The 24,226-nt window shown below is 38.4% G+C and overlaps 1 protein-coding gene across 4 annotated transcripts in view; it reads right to left on the reverse strand.

Annotated features, from left to right (window-relative positions):
• The window catches only part of LOC110465311 (disks large homolog 1-like), a 243,433-nt gene that overhangs the window by 214,035 nt on the left and 5,172 nt on the right, over positions 1-24,226 (reverse strand). For all 4 annotated transcript variants that reach the window (XM_021521034.1, XM_021521036.1, XM_021521035.1 and 1 more), the window contains exon 2: positions 18,322-18,453. In XM_021521034.1, coding sequence (XP_021376709.1) covers positions 18,322-18,453 — 132 coding nt within the window. The remainder of the gene's footprint in view (positions 1-18,321; positions 18,454-24,226) is intronic.

Here is a 24,226-nt window from a genome sequence, read left to right on the forward strand (position 1 = left end):
AACTCTTAACATCAATATAGTAGTCAATAGTTATTATACATACAACACAGGATCTCCCTGTAAGTGCCCTTCCCCTTCTATTAGAGCCCATTAAGTTCCCAGGATCCTGTAAGTGCCAGGCCGGGCCATTAATCCTGCGCCCGGGCACTTATAACAGCAAATACGGTAACTACTTTAAACAGTCAAAAGGCAGAAGTTTTCCAAACTTCAAATTTGACAACAATATTATCCTTTGCATAAATTGCCAAACAAAACACTGAAATATTAAACAGTACCCCTATATAACAAGCCAACAAACAAGGCCTAGCTAGAACTGAAACAGGACCAGTACAACAAGGCCAAGCTAGAACTGAAACAGGATTAGAACAACAAGGTCTAGCTAAACTCAAACAGGACTAGTAAAACAAGGTCTAGCTAGAACTCAAACAGGACCAGTACAACAAGGCCAAGCTAGAACTGAAACAGGATTAGTACAACAAGGTCTAGCTAAACTCAAACAGGACTAGTACAACAAGGTCTAGCTAGAACTCAAACAGTACCAGTACAACAAGGTCTAGCTAGAACTCAAACAGGACCAGTACAACAAGGCCTAGCTAGAACTGAAACAGGATCAGTACAACAAGGTCTAGCTAAACTCAAACAGGACTAGTACAACAAGGCCTAGCTAGAACTCAAACAGGACTAGTACAACAAGGCCTAGCTAGAACTCAAACAGGACCAGTACAACAAGGTCTAGCTAGAACTAAAACAGGACTAGTACAACAAGGTCTAGCTAGAACTGAAACAGGACTAGTACCACAAGGCCTAGCTAGAACTGAAACAGGACCAGTACAACAAGGCCTAGTTAGAAATCAAACAGGACTAGTACAACAAGGCCTAGCTAGAACTGAAACAGGATCAGTACAACAAGGTCTAGCTAGAACTCAAACAGGACTAGTACAACAAGGCATAGCTAGAACTCAAACAGGACTAGTACAACAAGGCCTAGCTAGAACTCAAACAGGACAAGGTCTAGCTAGAACTCAAACAGGACCAGTACAACAAGGTCTAGCTAGAACTCAAACAGGACCAGTGTAACAAGGCCTAGCTAGAAGTGAAGCAGGACCAGTACAACAAGGCCTAGCTAGAACTCAATCAGGACTAGTACAACAAGGCCTAGCTAAAACTCAAACAGGACCAGTACAACAAGGTCTAGCTAGAACTGAAACAAGACTAGTACAACAAGGTCTAGCTAGAACTGAAACAGGACTAGTACCACAAGGCCTAGCTAGAACTGAAACAGGACCAGTACAACAGGGCCTAGCTAGAACTCAAACAGGACTAGTACAACAAGGCCTAGATAGAACTGAAACAGGACCAGTACAACAAGGCCTAGCTAGAACTGAAACAGGACCAGTACAACAGGGCCTAGCTAGAACTCGAACAGGACTAGTACAACAAGGCCTAGATAGAACTGAAACAGGACCAGTACAACAAGGCCTAGCTAGAAATGAAACAGGACTAGTATAACAAGGCCTAGCTAGCTAGAACTCAATCAGGACCAGTACAACAAGGCCTAGCTAGAACTGAAACAGGACTAGTATAACAAGGCCTAGCTAGCTAGAACTCAATCAGGACTAGTACAACAAGGCCTAGATCGAACTGAAACAGGACTAGTATACCAAGGCCTAGCTAGAACTCAATCAGGACTAGTACAACAAGGCCTAGATAGCACTGAAACAGGACTAGTATAACAAGGCCGAGCTAGCTAGAACTCAATCAGGACAAGTACAACAAGGCCTAGATAGAACTAAAACAGGACTAGTATAACAAGGCCTAGCTAGCTAGAACTCAATCAGGACTAGTATAACAAGCCCTAGCTAGAACTCAATCAGGACTAGTACAACAAGGCCTAGATAGAACTGAAACAGGACTAGTATAACAAGGCCTAGCTAGAACTCAATCAGGACTAGTACCACAAGGCCTAGCTAGAACTCAAACAGGACCAGTACAACAAGGCCTAGCTAGAACTCAAACAGGACTAGTATAACAAGCCCTAGCTAGAACTCAAACAGGACCAGTAAAAGGCCTAGCTAGAACTCAAACAGGACCATTACAACAAGATCTAGCTAGAACTGAAACAGGACCATTACAACAAGGTCTAGCTAGAACTGAAACAGGACCAGTACAACAAGGCCTAGCTAGAACTTAAACAGGACCAGTACAACAAGGCCTAGCTAGAACTCAAACAGGACTAGTACAACAAGGCCTAGCTAGAACTCAAACAGGACAAGGTCTAGCTAGAACTCAAACAGGACCAGTACAACAAGGTCTAGCTAGAACTGAAACAGGACTAGTACAACAAGGCCTAGCTAGAACTGAAACAGTACCAGTACAACAAGGCCTAGCTAGAACTAAACCAGGACCAGTACAACAAGGCCTAGCTAGAACTGAAACAGGACCAGTAGCACAAGCAAAACGACATTGTAAGAAGAATGGACCAGTACAACAAGCTAATAGATAGATATCTCACTGAAAGGTCAAGTCAAGACCAATACACACATATATATAAACAAAGCAATTGTCAGAGGACACCACATTTGGAGATGGACGATCATCGTCAGTGTTGGGTTTCGGGGAGTGCCACAGGAAAAGCACATTTTCTTATTGGTGCTTTAGTCCAGGTGAGATGGCAGAGATACCACTAGGCCTAGGACAATGTATTGATGTTGCCAGGGATAATTACAAGCAAGGGATAAACAGTGCTAAGTACGGAGATTGCCAATCTGGGTTGTTTACTATGATAAAATAGGTGGATAGATCTTTGCCTTTCTCAGTGAGTCAGAATCTGATACAGAGTTTGGAAAAGAAAAAGAAAAAAAAAATATACAGCAATTAAGTTTACCATTTAGTCAGGTGATCATACTAACAGGGTATGGAAAGTATTTAGATTCCCAATATCAAACCACTTTAAATCAAAAAACACAACTTTGAATTTCACTAGCAATGATAGTCACCTACACAATTACCCGTTTTGATCGCAATATCAAACGTAATTTCACTAGCTACGATAATCAAATAAATATTTCCCTAAAATTATTACAAAATCAAACATTGTCTCAATAGCAATGATAGTCGCCTAAACATTTCCCCATATTGATCGCAATATTGAACGTTTAATCTCACTAGTTACAACTATAATTCAACTAAATATTTCTCCATTCTGATCACAGAATCAAAAGTATGATCTCACTAGCTATAAACTTTATTTAACGTCGCATACAGGTAACAAGGAACATTAGCTCTTGAGAGTTATTATTGCGACAAATCAAACATTTATCCTGATTTCTACATTTGATATTAAAACCAAAATTTATAATCTCCCTTGCTAACACTGTTATACCCAACTCACAGTTGTAGTAACTTCAATAAAACAACCTCACATATAACTTCCAGCAGGACCATTTTCTTGACGTGTACAATTATTGTTCTCTTCAAGAGATGAAAACGACCCAATGGCATATCCTGATAAATCTAAACACAGAAAAAAATAAAAATATTCTTCAAACAACGATTTGGCATTGAAACCAGATGAAAGTTGACGGCCATCAAAATACTTCCTACAGAGGCTAAATATTGATTCCAGCATGCATGGGAGGATACTATCATACCAACAAGACAAACAATGACCCTTTATAATATTTCTCCGAGTCTTTTATGTGCTTGCATTTTAAAAAGTGATAAAAATAATTATTGGGCCACAACAAACCATTGGTAAATTGCATAGCTCAGAAATTATTGTACATAGCCATTTTTAATTCCATGCAACCAAAACCTCAAAGTCCATAACTGTTCATAATACAACCATAGACGACAAAATTGTTTCTGCAACGTAACTAAATGTAAATAAATTATTCCACGGAAAACTATGATTGTATTGAAGATTTAGCGACCTGACAAAAGTAACCACAAAGATAATAGCTCACATAGAAGAAGATTACATCAACAATATTTCCATAAAGAGTTAGTTATTTGATAAAAAGCATTCCATCAGGATAACGGATTGTCATAAAACTGATTAAATATCTATCTTGGACAAGCAGCTATGTCTTGAAGAGTAAGGGATGGGTGTTTGAGGTGATGTAATTTACAATATGACAAACCTATCAAGTAGGATCCTCAGCTCTATCAGTATCAGCACCAAGCTTGAACTCGTGGGAGTACATCAGGGTCTCGCAAACTGATGTATTCTTCATGAAACCAATATTACAATCAAGAGCACTAAAGACCCAGATGGCCATATAATCAACTTATCCAATATATTTTCAGCCATTTATTTTTCTAAATTACATAGAGTATATAAAAACTGTTATTATTTTCACATTTTTCAGACTTAGGCTTGGATGATCAATAGATACGATCTGTGTTCCAACTGTACACACGGCCAACCCCTGGCTTCACAAGCAGGCCGAACTATAAACATGGTGGCAAAGATACCTTCCTACTGACATAACCCTGTCTGCTCTCAGAAACCAAACACCTCCATACATAGACCAGATAGGGTAATCATGGGCTATGGGTTTATTTAAGTTTACGTGGTTATTTTGCAAGAATTTTTAACTGCAAGAGAAGTATTTTCTATGAATAGATCAAGCTTTAACTAATCTGGTTTGATTTTCAAAGTATAAGGCACCTTTACTGGAACTTTTAATTTGTTGAAGACATTGGCTGGTTATTACCTACAACAATAACTGTATCTTAAGGCTTAATAATACCCTCTGTATGACCCCTATGCTAAAATTATCCTTTGTAATGCTGTTTTCTTCTCTAAAATTAGAAGTTTGAAAAGATAATTGGAAAGTATTAATGCATTAATTATTTCATATCAATTAGGATAGCAGAAACGTAAATGACACAAAACAAATATGAAGAAGGATGTGCATTCTCAATTACCATAATTCTTTGAAAGGGATTGAAACAACATGGTCGGTACACATGTACAGGTTCATGCGACACGAAAGATGTCAGCAAAGCGTCATGGAAATCCATCTTACACTGTTGGAATAGCACTTTACAGGACTTTGTTAGGTTATTTATACCAGGGGCATTAACTCCATCAATATCAATGGAAACAACATGTTAGTCATACATGGACACTCATGTGAAGAGTAACATGTGTGCAAAATGCGCTTAAAAACATACATCAGTGCTGTACTTTTAAAGGTAGTCTGTACAAAATTGTTCCTACCAAAGAACAGATCATTACAAGGATGTACAAAGCTCTTTAGAAATGGGGTAAAACAACATTGTCCTTTCACTTGTGCAAATGGATAAAACAGGCAAGATATTTGCAAAGATTCATTGATATCCATCTAATAGTTCAGCTGTAAACTGCACAAAGCTTTGCTAAGTCACTCAATAAAAGACAAGCCCCGATACTACAGGGGGCTACAATTAAGTCGCTTCTTACAATAACATGCAGTTGGGTACAGCAGTCTTATTCTTCCCCTGAACCTGCGGGGGACAACATAAAGCACACAACCTGTGACAGCCTTCCTCTATAGTGTTGTGTGATACCCAGCCATAAAAACACCGGGACAAACTACACAATTTGCAATATCCCTGCAGGAATTTCTCCAACAAATGCTGCCTGCCATGGATGAATGCTTTCCTGGATCACAGAACATCTCCATATAAGCCTTTATTGCTGGCTAGTCATGCAATGATCAAACAAAGCTCTTTTTTAGTGGTCAATACATACAAGGTAACTTCTCCATAAAATCCAATAACAGACTTTCTGTACTCTCCCACTGTTAATTTGTAGCAATCGTTCTGACATCGAGACACTTATTAATACAAAGTGTGATCAATGTTACCAGCTCAATGACGGGACAGAAATTTTCACTGCAATACTTCATAACAATCAAAGAAAATTATCTATGGTTACTGTTGAACAGTTAGTTTAATGATGGTGAAGGAAAGCCTGGCAGGAGGCTTACAATAGGCTGTCATGGGAATACTGTATACAGCTGGTACTGAAGGGGCTATAGAGTTCAACAATCGTCCAAGCTTAGCTTGGCATGAGTATTAATCCAGACAGTGTTTTACTACACTATATTATGCGGCGTTCACACAGTGCCGATTATGGCTCCCGTTTGAGATCAGACAGCGTTACGACATGAAAAGCGGAAAAGTCGGATTACTATCCTTAATGATCTGGAATGTCCAATCATTGTCTGAACGCAGTCGTAAACGTTCGTAACAGAGTCCTACAGATCGGGATGGTCCGGAGAGGTTGGCCAAGCACTCCCCACAGTTAGGCGCGTCCCGTAACATTCGGGAAACTCAGCCGATTTTGTCTAGTCGGATTACATACGTGACTATGTCGTGACAGATTCTGCTGTATCGGATCAAAATCGTAACAATATCCTGTGTCGTCTGGACGGTGTCTTGACGGTGTCGTGTGGATCGGGGCGCTGGCGTGATGAACGGGCAAGATTTGGAGAAATTGTTCATTGCCATTTCTAGCCGATTAAGTCCAGATTGCGTCCAGATCTTGCCGAATGCGTCGGTTCACTGTCCGGTCACTGTATGATCTCTGTCGGATTGCGTTCGGGAGGATCGGGACGCTGTCAGGACAGATTCGGTCGTTTTTTACCATGCGGAAGTTACGAATCGGATCAGATTCGGATTGAGAACAGGAGAATCGGGACGAATTTGGCTGGAAACGGCTAAAATTGGTACGCTTCCAGAACAAATTTTAATCGGGAGTGGTCCTATCACAAACGGCAGTAGAAATCCTGAATGTGTGACTGAGGCTTCCCTGTCCTACTTTTCCAAATAAACTTCAGTATTTCAAATCAGTATTTTCTTCCCACATCTTCAACTTTAATATCTCTATTTATATTTAGAAGTAGTGTTTATATGCCAATTCAACAGTAACAATTAGTTTTTAAATTTGTCTCCTCATCCTATGACATATGGCTTAGAACTAAAACTTTTTTAAATAATATAAATACCTGCAAAGAGATGTCACAGAAACTTTCGTAAAATATGACAAGAACCTTTCTTGTCAACTGGAACTTTTCTCTGCGTAAACAATTTCCATGTGACTTTAGTTATTGAGTGTAGGTGGACACTGTTGTCATATGAAATAGGCTGTTGTGTGGACACTGTTGTCATATGAAATATGCTGTTGTGGGGACACTGTTGTCATATGAAATAGGCTGTTGTGAGGACACTGTTGTCATATGAAATAGGCTGTTGGGTGGACACTGTTGTCATATGAAATAGGCTGTTGGGTGGACACTGTTGTCATATGAAATAGGCTGTTATGTGGACACTGTTGTCATATGAAATAGGCTGATGTGTGGACACTGTTGTTATATGAAATAGGCTGTTGTGTGGACACTGTTGTCCTATGAAATAGGCTGTTGTGTGGACACTGTTGTCATATGGAATAGGCTGTTGTGTGGACACTGTTGTCATATGAAATAGGCTGTTGAANGTGGACACTGTTATCAATTGTGACCTTACATTTGTGTGGACACTGTTATCAATTGTGACCTTACATTTGTGTGGACACTGTTATCAATTGTGACCTTACATTTGTGTGGACACTGTTATCAATTGTGACCTTACATTTGTGTGGACACTGTTATCAATTGTGACCTTACATTTGTGTGGACACTGTTATCAATTGTGACCTTACATTTGTGTGGACACTGTTATCAATTGTGACCTTACATTTGTGTGGACACTGTTATCAATTGTGACCTTACATTTGTGTGGACACTGTTATCAATTGTGACCTTACATTTGTGTGGACACTGTTATCAATTGTGACCTTACATTTGTGTGGACACTGTTATCAATTGTGACCTTACATTTGTGTGGACACTGTTATCAATTGTGACCTTACATTTGAGCAGTTGTGTGGACACTGGTGCTGTGATGTGACCTTACATTTGAGCAGTTGTGTGGACACTGGTGCCCTAATGTGACCTTATATTTGAGCAGTTGTGTGGACACTGGTGCCCTGATGTGACCTTATATTTGAGCAGTTCTGTGGACACTGGTGCCCTGATGTGGCCTTACATTTGAGCAGTTGTGTGGACACTGGTGCCGTGATGTGACCTTACATTTGAGCAGTTGTGTGGACATTGGTGCCCTGATGTGACTTACCATTTGAGCAGTTGTGTGGACACTGGTGCCGTGATGTGACCTTATATTTGAGCAGTTGTGTGGACATTGGTGCCCTGATGTGACTTGACATTTGAGCAGTTGTGTGGACATTGGTGCCCTGATGTGACTTACCATTTGAGCAGTTGTGTGGACATTGTTGCCTTGATTTGACCTTACATTTAAGCAGTTGTGTGGACACTGGTGCTGTGATGTGACCTTACATTTGAGCAGTTCTGTGGACACTGGTGCCCTGATGTGACCTTATATTTGTGTGGACACTGGTGCTGTGATGAGACCTTACATTTGAGCAGTTGTGTGGACATTGGTGCCCTGATGTGACCTTACATTTGAGCAGATGTGTGGACATTGGTGCCCTGATGTGACCTTACATTTGAGCAGTTGTGTGGACATTGGTGCCGTGATGTGACCTTACATTTGAGCAGTTGTGTGGACACTGGTGCGTGATGTGACCTTACATTTGAGCAGTTGTGTGGACATTGTTGCCGTGATGTGACCCAAGCTGTTTTTGGACAATGTCTTTATGTTTTCAAGTTTCGAGTTTTATTCACTCACTCCGACACACTTAAGTGTGTAACAAGAGGTCACATACATATAGTACATTTGATATATGGCGTGTGATGATTAGCACAATATTACAACATTTTCTGCAAATAATGATAATTGACTATAGCATAGTTACATAGAGAAGGAGCATAACCTTGTACAGAGATTAAGTTAATACTTTGTCAAGCTTTTCTAGGAATCTACAAACGTTTGGGTAAATCTTTACATTGAATATATTAAACAATCCTTGCATTTTTATTTGACTTGGATAAGTCATAATATTATGTGACCTATGTATTTGTGTGGACACTTGTCATGTGACCTTATAAGGTAGCTGTTAAAAAGATGTAAAACCTTGGGATTAAAGAGACCTTGTCTAGTTTGGTCATTCTGGATAATGATTAGGAATATTTCTAGTCCAAAATTTTAAAACCTTTTCAAAATTATTACTTAATTGATAATTCTCCAAAATCAATAAAGATTACCACAACAATGAAAACCTGCCTCTTATTTGCACTGCCAACTGTTGCTAGGGTGTTAAGCATTGTTGACTAAATGTTTAAATAAAAGTGACAGTGGCAAATGAACAATATGCTTTGACCAATCAGACTACAGGATTTTCACTTGAGGTGTAATAATATTAATATTTCAGAAGGTCCCCTGCTGTGAGTACTGCTTAAACGATAATCTTCCAGTAGCTGCGGTCACACCTTCACACCTCACCCTCGCATAGATTTCAGTCATAATGGCTCACCACTACAGTGGAGACGACTTACTGGCTGTGTGGTTAGATCCTCCTTCAGTGTGTAGGTATAAACACAGTGCAGAGGATTCAAATTGAATACAAATCCAGAGGTCAATTCTGGTTAATGGTATCTATGGAAGGCAGGAAGCATTCTACTTAGTAGTAGGCGAATGGCCTGACTATCCAACGTAAGACAAATACATATAACAGAGTGCTAGGGAGCTGGTCCTTATAAAATACATCCTTGGAATCTCAATCAAACGAGAAGTATGACCACAATGTCCAAATACTACACAGTCTGGCACTCAACCACCCCAATCTGTTACAGTGATACGTATATATATAGACGTACTGATCTGTTACAGTGATACGTATATATATAGACGTACTGTCTAAGCTGTTACACAAATCTAGAATAATTTAATCGTAATGAGTATAATCTGTGTTTCAGATTATATGCTACCTTACAAAAAACATATTGTGATCTGCCTTTAAAAAATTAAATAAGCATTATCTAGTAAAACATAAACATGTCACAATATAAAGGTACACACATGTAGCATCACAACTAATTCACCCATGACACATTCGAACTCTTCCAATTCAAATGTTGGAATACTTCAGTTAATTATAAACCAGGTGTGAATCTAACCAACAAGGATGTTGGGGAAATGTGTGTCATCTGATTTATATATGCCTATCTTTTAAATTGTCACCCTATTCCATCGCATTTTGCAGCATTCTTTTCAGTTTTTTCCCAAACCTCAGAAACTAATCTGAGACTTACAATTTAAGTTGGTCATAAATGTAGATTTTTTGAATATTGGAGATAAAATCCTGTACAATTCATAATAAATTTAATTCTGTGATGACAAATTGCAGCCAAATACATAAATTTATATATAAAACCAGATTAAAAGCCTGCTTCAGATATCCTGAAAACCAAAGGGTTTTTTAATCAGTCTGCCGGTTGTAATGTCAAAAGCTCACACACTATTCAGCTATTTAGAGGTCAGTAAAAACCAGTGGTTTGAAATAGATGGCCATATACTAGCAGTCAAAACCTAGGCCTCATCACCATCAATACAACAGTAGGAAATGGCTTGTTACAGAATTCTATTTAAATTGAAAATCGTATTTACAGAAAACCTCATCACTGCTATAACACTTGTCAATAGCTAGTATAACGGAGTTGTTGCAGACATAAAACTGCTCTCTTGTGCTGCTAACTACAGATACAAATTGATGGTACTTGTTGGCTCAAGTGTTGCATCGCACAATGAATTACGTGGTGACGGGAAACAATATTTTTCAAATGACATTCTTCTTCAGATAACAAGGAACAGGGTTAGCCAGCTAGCTTTTGTTTCCATTTTCTTATGAAAAAGATTGCAGGACTATGAGAAGATTACAATTTTCAGGTAATAGCACTCCCATATCAAAGCAAGACAGCAGTTACATTTACTTTTACCCACAATAATTTCTAATATTTGACCACGAAATTAATCCTGTACTAACATACTCAAACCTGACAAGTGAAGGTATGCACAATGTGCTGCAGACACGAAATCCACAGTGCAGTAACAAAAGCCAACAAAACCCTCCATACCCAGGTAATCATTATACAACATCCTGTTGACAACCAGCCAAGCTAAGCATGTCCCAACAGAAGGGGAGCAGATTCTGAGGCTCTGTCTATATATGGCATATAATGGATATATGTTGTCAAGGGGAAAAACGGAGGTTAAAGCATCATTATGTATGGGACACAAATTGAAGCAATGTTCTTTCATCAAACTTACTCACGACATGGAAACTCTTTAATCATGTGACAATCTATGCCTATCACAGACATGCAGGTACACCAAAAATAATATCAGACAAGCATTCTGTTGACAGAAACAGGGATTCCTTAAAACAGGACCTGAAGACATATCATTCTTTTGGACACCAAAACTACAAGTCATACACAATAAGCATTTTCTTGACAGAGATCTAGATACCATAGTACCTTACAACTAATAAACAACAAGCATTTTCTTGAAGAGATCTAGATACCATATTACCTAACAAGTAATAAACAAGCATTTTATTGATTGAGATCTAGATACCATATAAATACCTTACAAGACTTAAGCCTTACATGACAAGCATTCTTCTGAAAGAGCTACAACAAAATTCTTACATTTGTATAACAAGTATTTTATTGACAAACTTATCACAGAAATACATTGTACAAGTACACATAACCAACATCCTCTTGACAGCGATACCACAGCAGCCAGGCTTATGTAAACACTTCAAGTACTCTCTTAATATATATTTCTAATGACAAGTAATTTAGATCCACCATAAGCTTGAAATGATTTTTAAACACAGATAAATGTAAAGATAAACAGTGCTTAAAATACTTTTCAAACATTGATGTAGGCCCTTTAAGACAATAGTAAGCATTACTTTGAGTTAATGACAGATAAACGCTCCGCTCTCAGAACCTATCCTGATGTTAACACAGAATCTTTAAAAGGCAATACAAGCTTCCTGTTGACATAATACCCTCCAAGACATGCAACCCTTTGACACACAAGCTGTGCGAGACATGCATGTTTCCCTTAATTTGATCTGTGGCTGCCTTTCCTCCTCCATCAATTATTCAAACGCCCATTTATCACAACTCTCAAACAAAACAGCAAAACACATTCTATCCAACAAATAAAAATCAGAAGGCTGGAGTTTGATTTTAAAATAACCAATTCAAATTTTGTTCAATCGATTCATGATATGAAACACCTTTCCTTTATATGTAACAGTAGGCGCTACATGTTGCATACAACATGTCGAAGGATTAGCATGAAGGGACTTCATGGGGGGATTAATGCATACTGCCATTAGCAATGATTAGGGGAAGAGGACAAAAGTAATTGTTACCTTTCTTAAAGTACAGGTTCCTTGCAGCGCATCACAAAGTGCACAGATAAACGTTGGTGTTAATGAATCGTCACAAACAGTGCCATATATGTCACAGTTTAATGATCGCCTATGCTTTCCATTGCACAACAAGTATTCAGCATGTATCATGCTGACAGACTGGGAGGATTACAGGACATTTTTTATAGTTCAACAGAAAGAGGGCAGAACTATACTTTATAACAACAATTCAGAGAAGGTAAGTGTCAATTAAACTTCAGGAGACAGAGGGAGATACTACATGTCAACAACACTTCAGGAGACAGAGGGAGATACTAAATGTCAACAACGCTTCAGGACACAGAGGGAAATACTACATGCCAACAACACTTCAGGAGACAGAAGGAGATACTACATGTCAACAACACTTCAGGAGACAGAAGGAGATACTACATGTCAACAACACTTCAGGAGACATAGGAACAGAGGGAGGTACTACATGTCAACAACACGTCAGGAGACAGAGGGAGATACTAAATGTCAACAAGACTTCAGGACACAGAGGGAGATACTACATGCAAACAACACTTCAGGAGACAGAGGGAGATACTAAATGCCAACAACACTTCAGGACACAGAGGGAGGTACTACATGCCAACAACACTTCAGGAGACAGAATGAGATACTAAATGTCAACAACACTTCAGGAGACAAAGGGAGATACTACATGGCAAAAACACTTCAGGAGACAGAGGGAGATACTAAATGTCAACAACACTTCAGAACACAGAGGGAGATACTACATGCTAACAACACTTCAGGACACAGAGGGAGATACTAAATGCCAACAACACTTCAGGACACAGAGGGAGGTACTACATGCCAACAACACTTCAGGAGACAGAAGGAGATACTACATGCCAACAACACTTCAGGAGACAGAAGGAGATACTACATGTCAACAACACTTCAGGAGACAGAAGGAGATACTACATGTCAACAACACTTCAGGACACAGAGGGAGGTACTACATGCCAACAACACTTCAGGAGACAGAAGGAGATACTACATGTCAACAACACTTCAGGAGACATAGGAACAGAGGGAGGTACTACATGTCAACAACACGTCAGGAGACAGAGGGAGATACTAAATGTCAACAACACTTCAGAACACAGAGGGAGATACTACATGCTAACAACACTTCAGGACACAGAGGGAGATACTACATGTCAACAACACTCCAGAACACAGAGGGAGATACTACATGTATGGCAACAACACTTCAGGAGACAGAGGGAGATACCAAATGTCAACAACACTTCAGGACACAGAGGGAAATACTACATGCCAACAACACTTCAGGAGACAGAAGGAGATACTACATGTCAACAACACTTCAGGAGACATAGGAAGATACTACATGTCAACAACACTTCAGGAGACATAGGAAGATACTACATGTCAACAACACTTCAGGAGACATAGGAAGATACTACATGTCAACAACACTTCAGGAGACATAGGAAGATACTACATGTCAACAACACTTCAGGAGACATAGGAAGATACTACATGTCAACAACACTTCAGGAGACATAGGAAGATACTACATGTCAACAACACTTCAGGAGACATAGGAAGATACTCCATGTCAACAACACTTCAGGAGACATAGGGAGATGGAGATACTAAATGTCAACAACACTTCAGGACACGGAGGGAGATACTACATGTCAACAACACTTCAGAACACAGAGGGAGATACTACATGCTAACAACACTTCAGGACACAGAGGGAGATACTAAATGCCAACAACACTTCAGGACACAGAGGGAGGTACTACATGCCAACAACACTTCAGGAGACAGAATGAGATACTAAATGTCAACAACACTTCAGGAGACAAAGGGAGATACTACATGGCAAAAACACTTCAGGAGACAGAGGGAGATACTAAATGCCAACAACACTTCAGGACACAGAGGGAGGTACTACATGCCAACAACACTTCAGGAGACAGAAGGAGATACTACATGTCAACAACACTTCAGGAGACATAGGAACAGAGGGAGGTACTACATGTCAACAACACGTCAGGAGACAGAGGGAGATACTAAATGTCAACAACACTTCAGGAGACATAGGGAGATACTACATGCCAACAACACTTCAGGAGACAGAAGGAGATACTAAATGTCAACAACACTTCAGGAGACAGAGGGAGATACTACATGAAAACAACACTTCAAGAGACAGAGGGAGATACTAAATGTCAACAACACTTCAGGAGACAGAAGGAGATACTAAATGTCAACACCACTTCAGGAGACAGAGGGAGGTACTACATGAAAACAACACTTCAAGAGACAGAGGGACAACCTAATTGTCAACAACACTTCAGGAGACAAAGGGAGGTACTACATGCCAACAACACTTCAAGAGACAGAGGGAGATACTACATGGCAACAACACTTCAGGAGACATAGAAAGATACTACATGTCAACAACACGTCAGGAGACATAGGAAGATACTACATGTCAACAACACTTCAAGAGACAGAGGGAGATACTACATGTCAACAACACTTCAGGAGACATAGGAAGATACTACATGTCAACAACACTTCAGGAGACATAGGGAGATACTACATGGCAACAACACTTCAGGAGACAGAGGGAGATACTACATGTCAACAACACTTCAGGAGACAGAAGGAAATACTACATGCCAACAAAACTTCAGGACACAGAGGGAAATACTACATGCCAACAACACTTCAGGAGACAGAAGGAGATACTACATGCCAACAACACTTCAAGAGACAGAAGGAGATACTACATGCCAACAACACTTCAGGACACAGAGGGAGATACTACATGTCAACAACACTTCAAGAGACAGAGGGAGATACTAAATGTCAACAACACTTCAGAACACAGAGGGAGATACTACATGTCAACAACACTTCAGGAGACAGAGGGAGATACTAAATGCCAACAACACTTCAGCAGACAGAAGGAGATACTACATGCCAACAACACTTCAGGAGACAGATGGAGATACTAAATGTCAACAACACTTCAGGAGACATAGGGAGATACTACATGCCAACAACACTTCAGGAGACAGAATGAGATACTAAATGTCAACAACACTTCAGGAGACAGAGGGAGATACTACATGCCAACAACAATTCAGGAGACAGAGGGAAATACTACATGCCAACAACAGCTCAGGAGACAGAGGGAGATTCTAAATGTCAACAACACTCCAGGACACAGAGGGAAATACTACATGCCAACAACAATTCAGGAGACAGAGGGAGATTCTAAATGTCAACAACACTTCAGGACACAGAGGGAGATACTAAATGTCAACAACACTTCAGGAGACAAAGGGAGATACTACATGGCAACAACACTTCAGGAGACAGAGGGAGATACTAAATGTCAACAACACACTTCAGGACACAGAGGGAGATACTAAATGTTAACAACACTTCAGGAGATAGAGGGAGATACTACATGTCAACAATACTTCAGAACACAGAGTGAGATACTACATGTCAACAACACTTCAAGAGACAGAGGTAGATCCTAAATGTCAACAACACTGCAGGAGACAGAGGGAGATACTAAATGTTAACAACCCTTCCGGCGACAGAGGGAGAGTCTACATGTCAACAACCCTTCAGGAGACAGAGGGAGATAGATAATACATGTCAACAACACTTCAGGAGACAGAGGGAGATACTACATGCCGATAACACTTCAGGAGACAGAGGGAGATACTAAATGTTAACAACACTTCAGGAGACAGAGGGAGATACTACATGTCAACAACACTTAAGGAGACAGAGGGAGATACTACATGTCAAAAACACTTCAGGAGACAGAGGGAGGTACTAAATGTCAAAAACACTTCAGGACACAGAGGGAGATACTAAATGTTAACAACACTTCAGGAGATAGAGGGAGATACTACATGTCACCAACACTTCAGAACACAGAGGGAGATACTACATGCCAACAACACTTCAAGAGATGAAGAAGGTACTTCAAGTCAATTACACCTTTTGAGACAAACCGGGAGAAAGTAGATGGAAACAATTAATACTTCAAGAGACAAACATAGAAGTGACAAAACAAAAGTACTTTTGGAAGGAAAAGGGAGAATGCATGCCAATTCGACAACAATGTTTGACTACACCTAAAAATATAGTAAGAAAATAAAAGAACATACAAAAATAGTTCAAAAAAATACAACACCTCAAAATGTGCACGACAAAGAGGATAGAAAATATCACATGAAAATCTGGGAATGGGTAACAGATAGCCAATGATACATGTACTGTATCAAAAAACATTTAGTGTAAGTCCTAGACATGCAGGTACCAATACCTCTATTCAGGGGAGACAACTAGCAGGGCCAATTGACACCCTGTTAGGCATGAGTACTCGACTGAGGATTTTAGGTGTCACAACCAACATAAAAGGGAGACCATTATTAGGACCACTTAACACTAGATCTAGGTTAAATACACCCCCAGCCTGTCAGAATCTATCAGACACACAGGTGCCAACAGAGAAAATTTGGTGACACACTTTTTCCGGACACTTTTAAGATAATTGTTGACACTAACAATACAGGTAAGATGCAATACCTGTCAACATCCTGCCACTACAACAGTGACATCATAGCGGCACGCTGAACGTACCAATGTTATCAGAGACACGTCCGTCATTAAGGTTAAAGTACAAAACAAGAGAAGAGAGACATTATCAAGGTTAACTTAGTATGTGTACGTGAAAAGCAATCATCATTTACAGCTCTTACGGGCACATAACATAAGCACCCTCAGGCAGGACCTGTCAGCAGACGGTAATCAAGTTAACATCGCTCCTCCCATATATCTATATTATCTTTAAAATTTCAAAAATATGTTTGTTCAACTAGGCTTCTTTCATCAATATCTTGATATGCATGAAGTATAAATAGCAACAGCATGTTCAATTGATTTTCCGTTATTGTTTAAACGGATCATTCAGAAATAATGGACCAGGGGCCAACATAAGGGATGCTAAATGTACTCTACAAAACTCTGAACAGGTGCTTGTTTCATACCCATTGCCATTAATACAATTCCAATTTACCAGACTCATTCATATACAAGAACTGGCCTAGTGTTTTGTAATAAGGACAATGTTAATTATATAGATGCCAGGGCCTTATAATCACTATAGGCAAATCTGTCAGTCACAATATTGTAATATTGTAATAAATAATGTAAGAAATTACCTCAGTACAGTACAAATTACTATTACACCATCCAACCACTGGACAAAACAAACTAGTACCTGTAGCCAAATGCTGCAGATTACCAGTCTTTTTGTCTAGTAGTACCCTATTATTTTTGCAAATAACATTGATATTTAAGCACAGAAAATGTATTTAGTACCCTATTATTTTTGCAAATTATGTTGATATCTAAGCACAGAAAAGTAATGTTTTTACTGAGTTGATGCATGCATTTGTCACCAATACAAATTTATATTTCAGTTTCTGTTTAGAAAAAAAGTGCATGAACATGTGATATTTTTCTTATACAATTATGCAATTTATTTCAGTAGTGTCGGAAATTCAGTGTATTCCCTGCCTTACAATATTTGGTCCCAAGAGACATTTAATTATCACCACTTTCGATCAGAAATGAACAAAAATACAAAAATAAATCTTATAATGAAACCAGTGGGTGCATAAGCATACTTGCCAGATTTTGGGGTGAGAAAAAATCTCAAGGAATTTTACCTCAAAATAGGTCTTACCTATGTAGGAGTGTATCACCATTGATTGGTGGTATCTATGAAAACTTTTATAAATACAACAAAACATAAATAATTTAGAAGCCTGAACCACAATCTTTAAAATAACACTTACCTAAAAGGGCCTGGAAGAGTCGACTTTTGAAGATTCGGATGACACGTTCGATGGCCATTTTGAGCTGCTTGTCCTGGGGCTTGGTAAGTCGAGTGTGGTAATCTTCAAGGAGCTCCAGGGCTCGATGAGCATCTGTAATAACGAATTGTCATTTTTACTTTCAAATTTACTAAGTTCTGAAATAAAGACAGGAGAGTTAATCTTATAACCACATCTTATCCAGCTAATGATTTACTGCCTTCTTCTATGAAAACCAAGTCGTTTAACAAACCTGCAACTACAGCTGGAAGGGAAGTTGTCTAGATTACAGAGGCTCTACTGTACACATGTGCAATACAACCACAGCACACTTTCTTGTACAAACAAATCTGTAAGTGTCACTAGTTCTTTAGATGATTGTATACATATGTAGGTGCCTGGTTTAGACAACTCTATACCCATCTGTCATTTTCTAATTGTCCTATTTACTTTCTGCAAAACACCACTAATTAGACACTTGTTCTTAAACTAGAGCTTATCCTTAAAAAGTTCTATGGCCGAAAAATAACATATTCATTTTTTAAGTCATGAAGCAGATGAAAATGATGTTTCCATTATCATTTAAAACTAATCTTGCATAATTTTCATTTTTTTTTCAATATCAATGGGAGAGTGTATGGAATTCAATTCTGGTTTTATTAATCCAAAGCCTCCACCCCCTGTATTGGTATAAAATCTGACATTATTTTGGTGAGACAATCTGTCATTGTTGTACAAGCCTGATTACATTTCAATCCTACACCAGCATTGCATCTCTTGGATTGATAAATGAATAATTGATGGAAAACAAGAGCATGCGTTTCCTTAAGATTTGGGACTCTCCATACTGCTATGCCAGCGTTCGTTTTCATGTCCTGGTCTTTGTACTGGCAGTGATAGCTTGTGCTAAACTTTTATCCTGAAGGTGTGGCGTGTTTAAACACTTTAATGGACTCATTTGTCTTGACCACTTAAGACCAAACAACTTCAGGCCGTCCTAGATAAATATTGGGAGAAATACCAGCAATATTTTCAAATGTCACATTTCATTATACAACGTAGTTAGTTTTCACTAATGAAACAAATAAATTGCTCTATTTCTTGACTCAATTGTAATCTATTTTGTTTAAAAGTTCAAGACAACTAAAATTTCACCTCTAATTTTGATTTGGAACCCTAATTTATTTAGGCATCAACTTTAGCTAAACCATTATTAATATTTCAAATATATGATTTAGGATAAATGATTGATGGTTGTGATGATGGCCACCTAGCAGGTCATGCTGACATAGAAAATACAACAAAACTGCTCCTCAATCTTGCAGTGTTAGTAACCTTTATTAACTAGCACAATGTATGATTTGTATTCCTGACACTATATATATATTCTTACGGTTTTCTATATTAATTGTTATTTGTATTTAAAGGCCCAATCCCACTGCACTTGCGCACGAATTACTCATGAATTGCGCATAAAATTTTCTTTGTGCGTGAGTCGTCAGTGATGTGCGTGCTAGGAGCCAGTTCCTGACGCACAAACACTGACGGAACACTGACAGAACACGCACATATCACTTAAAAAACACGCACAATCCACGTATGTTCCACTTGCAATCACTTACCAAAATTATTAACGCAAGAAACACGCTCAAATAACATATGAAAAACTTATAAACTACGCATGAACACGCATGCATCACTTATGAATCACTTACAAATCACGCATGGAATTTTCCTGTATAAAAAGCAGCCATTTCGGCCAATTTCTTCAGTTTTGTGCTATACATGCGTCGATTGAACGTCAGAAATTGTATCGGGTTTGGGCTTGTGCGCTGTTGTGCGTGGAATGTTCGTTCTTTGTCAGTGATTGTAAGTGATACATGCGCAGTTTATACGCGATTCATCGGTGATTCTGACCATGCACAACCCCAGAAAATGACCAATTTCTCCACGAACAATCACGCACAAACCAATTTTATGCGTGATTTATGCGTCATTGGCAATGGGACTGGGCCTTTAGTTTATGGAAACACTCCATAAGTTAATGGCAGGGTGTGGCTGAACATGTCACAAAGGTTAATACTGTAATAGATATACTCCTATAGGTCAGATCCTCATCTTCTTTACTGTGATGTATTTCTATGTCAGCACTAGCTTTCATAACAATACACATTTCAATTCACTAACACAGTATTTATGAGAGTACTGACAGGGACAGTATACACTTGTTAAGCCCCATGAGAGAAATTAAAGTGCATACAAAGTATTTTAAAAACAAGAGATCCACGAAGGACCTTGACGCCCATCATGGCATGTACAGGATCTTTGTCAGATCTACAAAAGATGATCTTTTATCTTCTTAACTCTTCATTTTCCTGACAGGTACTATAACCTAGTCCCATGTTGATAATCCTAAATGGGAATATTGTATATCAACTTAGAAGTGCTGTCAATGACAGATGCATTCTTGTTACTGATTGGGAATCTTTATTTGAGAAAGATCCCTCAAAAGGTTTCAGAGAATTAGCACTGAAAACTTCAACTCTCAAAATTAAAAAAAGGGTCATCTGTCAGCCATCTTGGTTTTCCGATTATTCCTGAAATTGATACGCATAACTAGGGGCATTGGGGAACCCTCAAGTGAAATTTGAGAAAGATCCCTCCAGTATTTTATGGTTTTAGGATGCAACACAACACCTTCCCATGATATACCTACCGGTATATACAAAGTTTGATGCCCATTCATCAAACAGTGGCTGAGATATGATCTGGAAAGAGGTCAGCACAGACCTCAAGACAGACACACACACGAAGTGAATACTATATACTCTTGACTTTGTTGAAGTGGGGGTGGGCATAAAAATAAATCCTTCAAAGATATAACTTAAATACAATATAGCCAACTTTGTTCTTCAAATCAACTTCTATCTATGGTAATGTATTAATGTACATTTGTGAAACATTGTCAATGGCTGGTAAAATTTTGATTTCGTCCCTACCTACTAATGCAACCAATTCAAGTACCCAAACAGAGCTCCAGATTATTTTTTACCACAGCGGGCTGAATGACCCATCAAGCTGGAAAAAAAAATTGAAGTATTCTTGCAATAAATTGTGATGTCCTGTTCTATCACAGTGTATACGTAGGAACTAGAAAGGTAGGAAGAAAAGTCCATTGGCATCACCAATGGTACAAACTTGATATTCAAACTTCCAGTTGCCCGACATCCACAACAATGTGCTGTCAGAAAATAATGTTTACATGAACAGACCATAAGGCAGATCAGAAGAAAAGACAATAAAGGAATGATGAGAGACAGCGGGTGAACCAATCAGTGCCAAAAAAACTCAAGTAGCTATATATTCCACAAATTAATAAAAAGCTGAAGAAAAAAATAAAATGAAAAGGAACACTTGTCAGAGTTCCACTTTCTAAACAATATTTTTCTCCTGCAAAATTTTGTATACTGGGAAATATGCTCAGAATGCAGGATATGGCTTCTAGATTTCGACTCCCCTCCCAAACCCACCCAATCTTTCATTCAGCTAAGCTAATACAAATTTGGAAGGATATAAAGCTATATTATTAATAAATGAGCACCAAGTATTTCTACCTTAAAAGTTAAGTTATTTATCAAACCCTTGACTGAATCATGGCCTATTTCTCCACCTCAACAAATTGATGATGTGATGAACTCGATCAATGATTCAAGTGTATATAAAATATATATACATGCATATATGTCTGTAACGTGTACACTATCCTTTTAAACATGTATTTATATACATATTTACTTTGCACTTGTACATAAACAGGTGTTGTTCATTGATATTTTATAAAAATATTTATACATATAGGTCATAAATACACACTAGCAATATATACACATGCATGTCTCAGCTAATTATGAATGGACTGATGTTTACACAATGAGTAAGCAGGTAATTGATGGACAGGTGTACACAAACCTTGGTCATGGAAGAGTAACCACATACCAATCACAGGAATAACTAGGTCAGCTGCTAGCATACCTGGCATCGAACACATATTTCCAACAGGATCACGTTTACATAGATATACCACACATTTCTCACAGATATATACATGAAGCTGTGGCCTTAACCAATGTAAAGCAAAAAAAATAGGCCAATAAACATTAATTTTTGGGGAATAGAACAAAAACATATCTCAACATTTTTTTTTATATTTCAATCACCAAAGTATAATTTTATAAATTCACAAATTTCATTTTATGGTTTTCTAACTGAAAAGACTTAATTAACTTTACAAATATTTGGACAAAAACCTAGAAACACAGCAATAATGTGTCTGCCCTCATAATAGAGCTTTGTCATGAAGTAATTAGTTTCGGATGCATGGCTGCAACTGTTTGATGTGAAGATCGACCTTACATACACTTCCGCATATCAAAGCTGACATTTACCATATTTTATTGTAATACTCAAATAAAGATGGGCAGATATAGAACATCCATCATTTTTAGATCAAACCCATTCAACATTTTTTAATTTCGATATTGCCTGTAATATAATAATATACTTAAGTGCACATGTATCCAAATCAATACCTTCTGGTTGACAATTAATTGATCACAAATGTATAATATAAATTGGACAAAATTGAAAAACTTTTAAAGGATTCATACTTCAATGTGTTGTATCTTGCTCGAAGATACTTTACTCCGCTTGTTCCAGTCTACTCAGCTGTAAATAAGTATGTGGTTGGGCAGTGCTAGAATTGTTGAATGCTAGCTGTTAGCGCCGAAATGGCAGCCCCGGCTGTATGCTCCCTAGGGAGTTGAGAAACGTACTTGCTGGTTGCAAAGGCCCTATAACCACTGACAATAATTTGTGAACCGCTTTGAGACGACCTATGAACTAGGTTGTGATAAAGCGGTATATAAGAACCTCCAATTATTATTATTATTCAACTTTAGACTGGGATAAGCCTTTAATACACCATATGACACTAGTCTTACAAAAGTGTACAAATTGTTTTCGGCATTCACCTCCATTTAGTTACTTATTTTTCTTGACCAACAGAGTTCAATTTCACCTATACCTTTTCATGTTCGTGTATCTTCAAATTAAAACTGTTCCTAAAAGGAAATATATATATTGTGCCGAGATTTTTTAATAACCTGATGTTTTGAATGGCACAGAGCTATATATCAACAAAAGTTTTTACAATGTCAAGCAGAATTACTCATTCAGGTAAATGGCATAGCAGGCATGGCAGATTATATCTGTCTTAATTGGTACGTAATTAATGTACAGCAACTGAACACAACGTACACCTGGTTACATTGAAAGCATGAATTTGTTATCTCAAAGACAACCATTTAATTCACACCACAACCTCATGTTGATATCAAATAAAGATTGAAATATCTCCTAATTTGAAGATTTAAACATATGGCAGTCTCATTATTATTTAAAATAAATGAAGTACAATCTCAATTTCTCTCAAGGTCCCAACCATTTCAAGATGTAAAATGACAATATCCTTTGGATCGGACCCTTTTCGAAATCGATTTAATCGATGTTTCCGATTATCTGTACACCACTATACATGACCACATGGGGGTGATTGTAGTGTTCAGGAGTCATGCTGACCCATGGCAGCACAAGGGGGTCTCACAGCAATACTACGGTGTCATTACGAGCACCACTGACTGTTGACCCATGGCAGCACAAGGGGGTCTCACAGCGATACTACGGTGTCATTACGAGCACCACTGACTGTTGACCCTTGGCAGCACAAGGGGGTCTCACAGCGATACTACGGTGTCATTACGACCACCACTGATTGCTGACCCATGGCAGCACAAGGGGGTCTCACAGCGATACTATGGTGTCATTACGA

The sequence above is a fragment of the Mizuhopecten yessoensis genome, unplaced genomic scaffold (assembly GCF_002113885.1).
Source record: "Mizuhopecten yessoensis strain PY_sf001 unplaced genomic scaffold, ASM211388v2 scaffold11069, whole genome shotgun sequence".
Lineage (NCBI taxonomy): Eukaryota > Metazoa > Mollusca > Bivalvia > Pectinida > Pectinidae > Mizuhopecten > Mizuhopecten yessoensis.